At 35.4% G+C, this 11,842-nt stretch overlaps 2 protein-coding genes across 4 annotated transcripts in view; one reads left to right on the forward strand and one right to left on the reverse strand.

Moving 5' to 3' along the window:
* Nucleotides 1–797, reverse strand: part of LOC148199007 (exosome complex component RRP41 homolog) — a 57,180-nt gene extending 56,383 nt beyond the window's left edge. For both annotated transcript variants that reach the window (XM_088114358.1, XM_088114359.1), the window contains exon 1: nt 273–797. In XM_088114358.1, the coding sequence (XP_087970484.1) occupies nt 273–326 (54 nt within the window). In that variant the 5' untranslated portion in view covers nt 327–797. The remainder of the gene's footprint in view (nt 1–272) is intronic.
* Nucleotides 798–4,765: 3,968 nt separating this feature from the next.
* Nucleotides 4,766–8,971, forward strand: LOC148199011 (exosome complex component RRP41 homolog). Of its 2 annotated transcripts, none has more exons than XM_088111179.1 (11): nt 4,766–4,819; nt 5,653–5,699; nt 5,785–5,845; nt 6,014–6,049; nt 6,140–6,207; nt 6,943–7,021; nt 7,107–7,143; nt 7,263–7,379; nt 7,504–7,589; nt 8,558–8,647; nt 8,748–8,971. In XM_088111179.1, the coding sequence occupies exons 1-11, from the start codon at nt 4,766–4,768 to the stop codon at nt 8,793–8,795; spliced, it is 723 nt and encodes a 240-aa protein (XP_087967305.1). In that variant the 3' UTR covers nt 8,796–8,971. The 2 variants fall into 2 exon arrangements, with proteins under 2 accessions (XP_087967305.1, XP_087967306.1); XM_088111180.1 differs by having other exon boundaries at nt 7,519–7,589.
* Nucleotides 8,972–11,842: the final 2,871 nt, after the last annotated feature.

Raw genomic sequence — 11,842 nt, forward strand, 5'->3', positions numbered from 1 at the left:
TATTTTGGTGCTTACAAATTTGTCCATCACTCATCTATGTATAACCCATATGCAGAATTATCTGCAGATCTTATATATACTAATTAACATAAAGCTTCAGTGATTCATGACTATGTAAGAATTCATGTAGGATATTATTATTTATTAATACTCCGCATTTCATACGCTTCATGAGTATTCTTGAAAGATCTAAAGGAACCTTTTTTGGAATGAATATTAAGTGAAGAAAAAAGGAGGAAAAAAAAAGCCCAAGAAAAAAATAATAGCTGTACCTCCATGGGTCTACGACCATCCAGTCGAAGTCCTTCTGGCCTGACGTATTCCATCCTCAGGTCAATCTATGGCAGAGACAAAAGGGAGACAAAGATGAGACATAAGCAGCTGGATTTTGTTTTTATTTGCTTTATATTCTTGGCTTCCAAAAAAAAATGATATTTTCTACTAAAGTTATTAAAACAAAATGGTGAGATTTTGATGAATCTGAGCCATTTAAAAGTTTGTGTTGGCTCAAGTAGTTTGTGGGTCATGCAGTGAGATGAGTGAGAGAGCAGTTCGAATTAATAACACTGCTCAATTGAAAACATACCGAACAAACTCCAGTTGCTCTGTAAAGATTAGGATGAAAACAAGGTTACAAAAAATCAAGCAATCTGAACTTTGAATGAATATCATATAGACAACAACAAACATTTACCCAATAAGTGGGGCACTAGGTAAATAATATTGCAGAAATAAATATTAGAAATCAGCAAACAACAAAATAACAACGCATTTGAAGAAAATAAATCTGGTCGTGTCCCTACCCTTTTAAACATTTAAGTTTGCTCTTAATCTTACTGCAAGCAAAGAAAAAGAGGAAAGTACACCACGGACAGAAAGATATTGTAAAGGGGTGGTTCTCGAAGCAAATTCAATCTGCATACTGTTATTATTTTTATTTTATTCTAGCACTCCCCGAATTTCAACAAATTTCTAAAGGAGAATGAGCAGGCTTTTAGTTTAATAGTTACAGAAGAAAGATTTGGGTCAATTATATATGAGAAGGACAGTGTTCCCTTCCCACTTAATAAACTAACAACACAGAGCAATGATTTTAGTGACTCGGTTATGCTATAGATCAATTTTATGGTTGAGTGGTATGCAAGTTCAAGATGTAGGATTTTTAAGAAGAGTTTTTGTGAGATCGATACAAAGGGCAAGGAAGGGTTATAAGTTTGATTGAGAGAACGATATAGTATAGGAGTAATTGGTTATCAAGATGTTCAATGTTTGAAGCTTATACAAAGCTGTCGTAAACTCCATTTTTCTTGGTTGTAAATGTTGAATTGATTAAATTAGAAAAGCATAGCAACTTTTACGAGTTTAACAGAAAATAGGGATTGGGTGGTGAGTGGTGACTTTGTTGTCTATATGATATTCATTCAAAGTTCAGATTGCTTGATTTTTTGTAACCTTGTTTACATCCTAATCTTTAGGAGCAACTGGAGTTTGTTCGGTAGATTGTAACGTCACAAGGACCGTCGACTGCCCCCACAGATCACCACTAGGCTTTCTAGTGTGCTTTGTCCTCACTCGCACACTTTCCGGGAAAACTTCCCAGAAGGTCACCCATCCTAGAATTACTCTAGGCTAAGCACGCTTAACCATGGAGTTCTTATGAGTCGGGCAACCGAAAAGCAAATGCATTTGGTGATATGAGTAGTCAAATCAATTCCTTTAAGCTATCCTTCAATGGTATAGTCCCATACCTATATAGTCTCCAGATCCCTCTCATTCCGGTGTATGTTCGATTCATCCATGTACCCCTTCCACCGGAAGCCTTGCCAGGAGCTGCTCCTTGTCTATGCCCCCTGCACCATGCTACTTGCACCGGCGTCACTCCCCGCACTCTCATCAGTGCCCGGGTGTCACATGCTGACATCCCAAAATATATAACAATGTATATATGTAGAATGCAGCGATTATAATAATAGAAAGCAGTTAAGAGTACACAATAGATAGAATTAAGGAGTACAGTTATCCAAGTCTGGCTGGGAAACTTTAAAACTTAAGTACAAGTTCATAATTCTCCAAAACACAGATCATGCTAAAATGAAGGCTAGAAGTCTTTCAAAATAAAGAGTTGTTTAGCTAGTAGAAATCCTAAGCATTAGGGGCTGGGTCTTCCTCAACTTCCAAAGCTTGCTCCAAAGGTACATCATCACCTACTGCTCACATCCAAAGGATTGGATGATCATCGCAAGGGGAAAGGCAAACACATGCAACACATACAATTCATTTTCAATCAATCTAGCAGTTACCAGAATATACATACACATATAAACACCTTAGTCATCATAAACATAAGCATTCATTTCATAAAACTCATCAAGACAAGCATCCTATCATGTTAAGACTCTAGACACGTCCGGACATAGAATGTATGTAGAGCTGGGGCGGGTTGTGCACTTGTGATGGCCTCTACTGCTTTGCAAAGCCATTGCCGAGGGGTTCCACCCGACCATACACAAGGCTAGTCCGTTACCGCGGAATAGACCTCCAGTGATAGCGTCTACCCTAGGACCTCCCACTACTCCCACCACACGCGTCAATCCTCTCTAAGTGAGAATGAAAGACCGTTGGAGTGTTAGGGATAACCCCCATATGGAAGCCTCTTACATTCATTCAATACACTAACTGATCCCACCGAGAGATCTAAATTTCCGATTCAATCCTACCATTTTAAATCTTATGATATTCCTTTTGGATCAACAATGTACATCATAAACCACTTATAACCATACACTTTCAACCAATATGGATCACATGAAGATGCATTCATAAATTGTAACCGAAATATTTAAATAACATAACTTATTGGAATGAGAGAAAACATAACAGAAAATATCACCACTGGACGAACACTATTTGGACGAGCGCCAAGAGCCCTTGGGAGGACACTGTTTGAACGAACGTCCAAAACCCATTGGTCGGACACTGTTTGAACGAACGTCAAAATCCCTTGGGCGGACTTTGTTTGGACGAACGCTCAACGATCAAACATGAAGACCGAGCGCTAGCGATCACTAACCAATATCAAGACCGGACGCTTAAGATTCAACCCTAAGAATACAAACTTAAGGCCGAACACTCACAATCGCAACTAAACCAAGGCCGAACGCCACCAACATGAACGCTCGCTATTACTTATGGACGCTCGCTACTAATTCAACCTCTGACCGAACGCTAATTAAACCATCAACTGAACGAACGCTACTAACCAACACCTGAGCGATCGTTACTAAACCATAACTTGAGCGATCGTTATTTAAACCAATGACCGAACGCTGTTAATATCATCCCCTAAGACCGAACGCTCCCCAGACAAGGACGAACGCTAATCAAACCAACATTTGACCAAACGTCACTCAGCACATGGCATGACCGAGCGTTCAAATCTGACATGGACGAACGGTCAGTTTGCGCATTCTGCAGAATTCTGCAGAATTATGCAGAATTCTGCATAATGGTAACAGAACCTCCCTTTGACCATTTCTAACCACTTTTCTCAACTTCTTAGACTCTTAATTCTCGTTTTAGACTTAATTAAACTTGTCCAACTGATTCTAAGCATTCCTACTACCATTTTTAAGTGATTAAAGTTCACTTTCAGCTCCAAAACACTAACTTCAACAACTTAGGGACCCAAATTTGATTCTACTACTTGGAACATGTTTCCGACCACTCTTATGTTTCTAACAAGTCACAATGGACTTGTCTAGGCTGCCCAAACAGTCCAGGAACACTGCAGCCTTCATTTACTCAAAATCCCTACCTCACTTCCTCTAAAATGGCCTAAAATTGACCCTAAAGACACTTTATTTCCTTTCTAACAGCACTACCACAGAATTTTCACGCTAAAACAGTTCCAACATACACAATTCCATCATTCTAAGTCATTCCAAACAGTTTATAGACATCAATCACCAAATACACATAACACACACTTCCATACATGCATTTCAAGTTTAGCTAGAACCAAGTTCATGCTTCCACCACAAACCACTACAAATTTTATCATGCATTCACTCCACACAGTAAAATCAAAAGTAGAACTAGCTCCCCTTACCTCTAGTGTAGACAACCAAGCTCAAGTAGGAACCCTAGACCACTTGCTTGCACTCTCAAAATGTTAGAATCACCTATAAATCATCAATTGATGATAGAAAATGAATCTTAGAACCCAATAGAAGCTAGATTACGGAAGAAAACGAAATGGGTTGCATGCAACAAGTTCAATCACATGCTTACAACCCTAGGGCACATGAGAAAGGGGGTTTTCTTACCGGTTCTGATTAGAGAAATTGATCGACTAAGAGCAAGACCCGCTACTTTGTGATCGTTGGGGCAGCACCTAATCGAGAATTTAATGGTTCAGTGTGAAGAAGGGAAACGGAGAAGATATAGGGGGAGGAGAGAGCTTGCAGGAAGAGGAATGGTTTCTCAGACAAGAGGAATGAGTTAAAAATCAATGTTTCAAAACTAATGTAATTTTATTTTAAAGAACTCAACCTCTCATCTTTTCCACTTGTCATCCCCTTTTTGCTGACTCAAATCCAAGTCCTTACACAGATTCTGCAAAATCTCACCATTTTGTTTCAATAACTTTAGTAGAAAATATCATTTTTTTTTTGAAGCCAAGAATATAAAGCAAAATAAAACAAAATCCAGCTGCTTATGTCTCATCTTTGTCTCCTTTTTGTCTCTGCCATAGATTGACCTGAGGATGGAATACGTCAGTCCAGAAGGACTTCGACTGGATGGTCGCAGACCCATGGAGGTACAGCTATTATTTTTTTCTTGGGCTTTTTTTTTCCTCCTTTTTTCTTCACTTAATATTCATTCCAAAAAAGGTTCCTTTAGATCTTTCAAGAATACTCATGAAGCGTATGAAATGCGGAGTATTAATAAATAATAATATCCTACATGAATTCTTACATAGTCATGAATTACTGAAGCTTTATGTTAATTAGTATATATAAGATCTGCAAATAGTTCTGCATATGGGTTATACATAGATGAGCCATGCCATGGGTAATGGAAATGTGTAAGGGCACATTTTGAACTGCAAAAAAACATATAAACAGATTAGAAGCAGTCAATAACCTTAGTTCTGATAAACATTAAAACCTATCACTTAAAAGCTACAAATGTTGTAGTTTGCCAAATGATAAAAGTAAGAAAATGGAGGGTTCTAACCCTAAGGATGTCTAACCAACCTTTTTTAGTGAGATATATGAACTTGGTCCTATGACAAAATGAGCTAATTGAAAGCAGCATTTTAAGGTCTGGCCTATGGAATTCAGTCCTATTTAACAACTGTGATTTGGACATGATTTTGGGATTCGACTATTTAAAATGAGGAGATGCACTTTAGAGGATAAGGTGAAGTTATTACTATTTATTAAAAATTTAGTATTTAAGAGTGCGATAAAATATATGTACATGTATAAGAAACTATGAAGTTATTAAAATCTCAATGACTATTACTGCAGTTTATCCTCTAAAGTGTTATTCCTTCACTGCAGAGGATCTAAATCTATGATTTTATATTTCTTTCTCTACTGATCTTTTGCCTTTAACTTTTTCTCCTCTCTTTATGGTATATTGTAGATGCGACAAATTCGTACAGAAATTGGTGCTGTATCCAAAGCAGATGGGTAAATGAATTTTAGCTTTTTAGAAAATTAAGTTGTGATATCATTTGAAGCATTTGACCATAAAGTTTTTTTATTTTGAAAACAGTTCTGCCATGTTTGAGATGGGTAATACAAAAGTTATTGCTGCCGTCTATGGCCCTAGAGAGGTACTGTTTAATTATTTACCTTGCTAATGAAAATTTGTCTATGTAATTTAAGGATTGTTAACTATCCTTTTTCAGTGTTAGTTGGTTTAGACATTTAAAAAACTTTGATGTTGTAGTTGAGCTTTAGATGATTTGCTGTTTTTCTTTAGTAACTTCTCTGCATTTCAGGTGCAAAATAGAAGCCAAATAACCAACCATGCTCTGGTAGTTTTTTTTTTCTAAGTTATGTTGTCTGTATTTATATGAATTGTAACAAAAACTTAATTGTTGCTTATGTGCAATGTATGTCTATAGGTTCGGTGTGAGTACAGCATGGCTAATTTTAGCACTGGAGATCGCATGAGGAAATCAAAGGGTGACAGGTTTTGCTCATTTACTTGCTTTTGTTTAACTTCCTATTCTTTTTGACCTTTCACTTATTTTTTATATATTCGTAGTTTTATACTTATCAAAAGGGTATTGGAGCATAGACTACTAGGATGATAATGAATGTTGCATTAGTAGAATCTATCTTAAGAGTGCCTTGTAATTTGTAAATTGGACTTTTTGATCTTTTTACTGAGGTAAGAATTTAATAGCAATGGTGGTAATGCATGTTTAGACTTTTAGAGTATAAATTTTGATTATTAATTAGTAATATATATATATATATATTGCATTTGTTCATGTGATACAGTATAATTTTTTTTTTAATCTTGCATTCATAATTTTCTATGTAACAACTATCTTGCTATCCACTAACGTATTGTAGTGTTTTTGGGGCTGGCTGCTCCATGCCTTTGATATAGCTGACTACAGGCTCAGCAATGGGTTATGTATCATAAAACAATGAAAAGCTTAACCCCATGCACCCTTTTACTGCCTTTTCTCATTTTTAATCTTTTTTGCAAGCTTTGACTTTTTTGAGTAATCTTTGGCCAAAACTCACTAAATAGTTTTGAATGGCTTAACCATCAATGTTTGCAGATATAAATGTTATCCTGTTTTGCTTTTCCTTCATAGTTTTAATATGGTTCTCATTGTAAGGTTCTCTTACAGAAGGATAATAGGATCACTTCTTATTTTTTACTACGTGATTTGAAGTTCTCATTCTACAGGAGATCAACTGAAATTTCCCTGGTTATTCGGCAAACCATGGAAGCATCTATATTGACACATCTATTGCCTCGATCTCAGGTTTTATTACACATTAAGAACTTATTTTGTCATGTGCTTTGCTTTCCCCTAGTCCTCCCTAATGTTTTACTTATTAAATTTGCAGATAGATATATATGTCCAAGTTCTCCAAGCAGATGGAGGTAACTAAGACTTCATAATGGGATCTTGTGATTCTCTTCTGTCATTGCCATTTTATTTTCTCTCTTTACTCATTTAATATGTACATTAATTTTGGGTGATGTTGACATGTCTTTTATAGGAACTAGATCTGCTTGTATAAATGCTGCAACTTTGGCCCTTGCCGATGCTGGGATCCCTATGCGTGATCTTGTAACATCCTGCAGTGCCGGATACCTTAACAACACAAGTCTGCTTGGTATATATCTGTTTTTACTCTAAATTTGAACTGGCTAAATACAAGTGTGGTATGTCTGTTTTGTTTCTGTCTACTTCTGATGCACGGGCTGCCCTAATTATTAAAGGTTTCTGAATGTGTACAGATTTGAACTATGTAGAAGACAGTGCTGGAGGTCCTGATGTAACCCTAGGAATTCTGCCAAAGTTGGATAAAGTAACACTGCTTCAGGTTAATTCATGTCTTGTTATTTTCTCTGTATCTATTGTGTAGTCAACCAGGTAAATTAGTTCAACAGAAAGGAAAACTTTTTATTGCTCTCTCAGTCATTGGTACTCACGTAGTAAAGAGTCTGGTGGTGTTGAAGCTGTAATTCCTCTTCCTTCAAAAACTGTTCTTGTTATTAGAGAGTTTGGAGAGAACAGTAGAGTTTTAACCCTTGATTACTCGAGGGAATAGGTGCATGTTCGGAAATCCCCAAAAGAAGCTTATCTAAGCTCGCCTCAGATTTAACAACTTAATAGTTTGCTGTACACATGAATCTTTTTTCAAATATCAGTTGTTTTTTAATCAACAGATACTTCTTACGAAGGTTCCTGATAGAGTGATTTGCTGTTGTACCCTTTGATGGAGTTATGTCATGACAAATCTTCTTTTTAGTCTGAGTTAATGTTTGATCAAGTGTAACTTAATTTTCACTAGTATCATACTTGGTAACTCTTTATTTGGAATTCCAGTTCAGCATCTTTTACTTTTTTAGTTGCAGATCTTTTGTTAATACTTTAAATTTTGACTGAAGAAATATAGTTGATATATTCTTTCCGCCACCTTATTATAGGATGAAATTCATGTATGGTCCACAAAACAGAGAGGGAGGGTAACTTCATTTGGTGGGGCTGGCATAGATTTTTTCCAATGACAGTTTATCAGTCAGTTTATTGCTCCCATTCTTAGATTGATATTATGGAGTTAAATTTGTTTCGAACACGTGCCACTATGTAAAGGCTGGTTGAGATTGTGAACCTTCAAAGTTTTAATCAGAAATTTACTACTATCATTATTATGAAAAGCATGCAATGCTTTTCTTTTCTCATCCAGCTTATTTCATTCGTTCACTCCCTGCCATATTCCGTAGTTTAGAATGGAAAAGCTCCTAGTTTAATTTTATTTGCACTAATTTCTGTTGTTACTGTCTATAGATGGATTCTAAACTACCAATTGACATTTTGGAAAATGTTATGCAACTGGCAATCGAAGGCTGCAAAGCAATAGCAAACTACATTCGAGAAGTAAGAACCTGCTGACACTTTTGTGATTATACTAAGAGGAGTCCAAACAAGTTTTACATTAATTTCACTGCTTAAATCCTGTTTCTTTGTTGGCTGGCAGATTTTGCTGGAGAACACAAAGCAACTGGAGTATCGACGAGGTGTATAGTTTTTATAGCAGAAATGATGCTATGATTATTATTACCTGTGGTCACGGTTTTCCAGATTTGTAGGTCCGTTCTTTCAGCATTTGTGCTTTTTTTTGGTTATGGAGGAGAATTCTCTTGTATTTACGTGGAACAATTTTGTTTTTAGCATACGGTGCTGAATAAAACGGAAAATTGTTGTAGAATTCGTTTCTCATTTCTGTCACCTTATCACTATGAATAAAAGGTAGCAAAATTATGATTTATTTTGGGACCACTTTCTGAATTTCCACCAATCCCCCAAAATAAGACGTGTTGAATGGAACTAATGATCTGACACTTCAACGAATGAAGAATTAATGATTGAAGTTAGAATCAAAATAATCAGTGGGTTGGTGGAGTGTGTGTACATGGTGATTGCATCCTCAGAAAAAGCAATGACATCAGTATTGACAATTTAATTGCTAACTAATTTCAATGGTTAGTTTCCTAAATTTCCTTTTTGGGTACGATACAGTTTGATAAAGACAGCTTTGGTGTTAAATGTTTGTATTGCAGTTAAAGTCTTGATATAGCGAGTTAAACTGATTAATTATGTAAATATAAAAAGTAAATAATTTATAGTAATTTCTAAATCCTGGTAAATATAAAGTAGTTTAATTAAGTTAACATTTTTTTATTTCTTTTAAATACGTATGCTAGAGCGGAATACTGAAGTTTTTTTGTAGAGTTGAATACAGTAAGTTTGAAACATCACTAATACAGATTTAGAAGAAAAAAAAGTATTTGAAGTAATAATATTGTATGGAAAAATGTTAATTTTTCTGGGAAAAAAATTTCACAGAAAAAGTTAACCTGAAAGTTAATGATCAAGAGAATTTTAGGATTATTTCTATGGTAAAGGAAAGTGTAAGACCCATGAAAAATATTTACTTTAATAATAATAATTTTATTACTAGTAGTAATAAATTTCTTTGTGAATGGAAAATATATAAGTTTATAAAATGTGGAAAGATTAATAAGAAATTTTGGTAGCTTAATTTGTAAGACCCATGAAAAAATATTTATAATAGTAAATTTTAGCATTTTATTAGTAATAATAATTTTAATGGATAGAAAAATGTAAATTTTTGGATATAAAATTATAGTAATTCTAGAGGGAGAGTTTCAAATTTTTGATAACTTATTTAGGATTTTTTTTAAGAAAAGTGAATAGTGAATAGTAAATAGTAAATAGTAAATAGTGAATAGTGAATAGTTAAAAAAAAATATTAAAATAAATTGTGGAAGAGAACACTCCACGTAGAATTAATCATTCAGAGATAAGAATGGTGAATAAAAAATAATATTTGAATAGTAAAAATGAATAGTAAAAGTGAATAGTAAAAATGAATAGTAAAAATGAATAGTAAAAAAAATTTTTGGCTATAAATAGCCAAGGGGGGGAGGCTGAAGATTTGCACCAAAATTCTAGAGAAATTGTGAGAGAAGAGAGTTGGAGGAAATTCTAGTTGAAGAGGGGAAATTCTGGAAGTTTCCGGAGAACGGTTTGAGAAGAGGAAACTAAGTCTGGAATAGAGGTAAGGGGAGCTAACCTTGAGTATCTCCTTTTGTATTATCTTGAGTCTTGAATATGCTATATTTTGCTTTTGTCTGATCTTAAATCTTGAATATGGAGTATTTTGTTTCTGTATGATTTTGAATTTAAATGAGAGTATGCTTTTGTGTTGATATCCAAGTGTGATAGTTGTAAAACGTGATATTGATTATGTTATGCCATTTGTATGTTATTAGTTGTTTATTTTTGTATTTTGGAAGGATTAGAAATTGTCTAACCGGCTCTGCCAGATTCAATTTCTTGTTTCCCCAAACATTTTATTGCTTTCCTTGTTTATTTTTATCGTATTTTGGAAGGATTAGAAGTTGTCTAACCGGCTCTGCCAGATTCAACTTCTTGTTTCCCCAAACGTTTTATTTCTTTACTTATTTATTTTATTGCATTTTGGAAGGATTAGAAGTTGTCTAACCGGCTCTGCCAGATTCAACTTCTTGTTTCCCCAAACTATTTATTGCTTTACTTATTTATTTTATTGCATTTTTGGAAGGATTAGAAGTTGTCTAACCGGCTCTGCCAGATTCAACTTCTTATTTCCCCATACATGTTATTGTTCTTGTTATTTAATTATATTGTATTTTTGGATGGATTAGAAGTTGTCTAACCGGCTCTGCCAGATTCAACTTCTTGTTTCCCCATGAATTTTTATATTAGGATTATTTTTATGATTGTCAAATATTGTATTCTTATATGACCATTTACAGTAATATTTTATTATTGTTAATTGTTTATAATTATCTTGTATGAATTTTGTAAGACCCGTAAATTTTGGATGGTGGGGGACATGGTGGGGGCATGGTGGTCACCCACCTCTTTGACTATTGGGAGTGCATTATTGGAGTGCAATGATAGGAATGGGAGAATGAGGGGGGAATGGTCTCAGTAGGGGCATCTACTCTCGGATGCCATGGCCATGTACTTCTTCTTCATTCACGGTTGCAGCTGCTGGTGTGTTGGACTTCTCTTCTTTGCTTCCAAACTATAATTTCTTGTAAAGGCCGTGAAGCTTTCTTCACGCTGCTGCGGGATGCTTTCGGAAGTCCTCTCCTTTATTCCAAAACTTAGTGCTTTGGTGTATGCTTGCCACAACGGGAGAACAACCCAGAGGAAGGAAATCCTTTCTTCCCTTTTTCAACCGTCCAAGAGCACCCAAGGGAAGCAGTACCAATTTTAGAAGAACTGAGAGGAGGATCTGGGTTGAGCATCTTGTGAGGGTGGAGTTCTTGCACCAAGATCTGGGAGAGGAAGTGGAGAGCTGTTGAAGTTGCTAGGAGATCTTGATCTGCACGTCTAGGAGGAGATTGATCCCAAAACTTACAAGGAAGTCTTCAAGAGGTAAGGGGGAGCTTGATTTATTTCCTTGATTTTTGAGTTATTAGTGTTTGATGCAAAACTGGGTAAAATCTGGGAATGAAAATGGAGGTTTTCTGGGCTTTCTGGACTCTGGTGCGATTC

This window comes from Vigna umbellata, chromosome 4 (assembly GCF_029865625.1).
Source record: "Vigna umbellata cultivar VRB3 chromosome 4, Vumbellata_1.0, whole genome shotgun sequence".
Lineage (NCBI taxonomy): Eukaryota > Viridiplantae > Streptophyta > Magnoliopsida > Fabales > Fabaceae > Vigna > Vigna umbellata.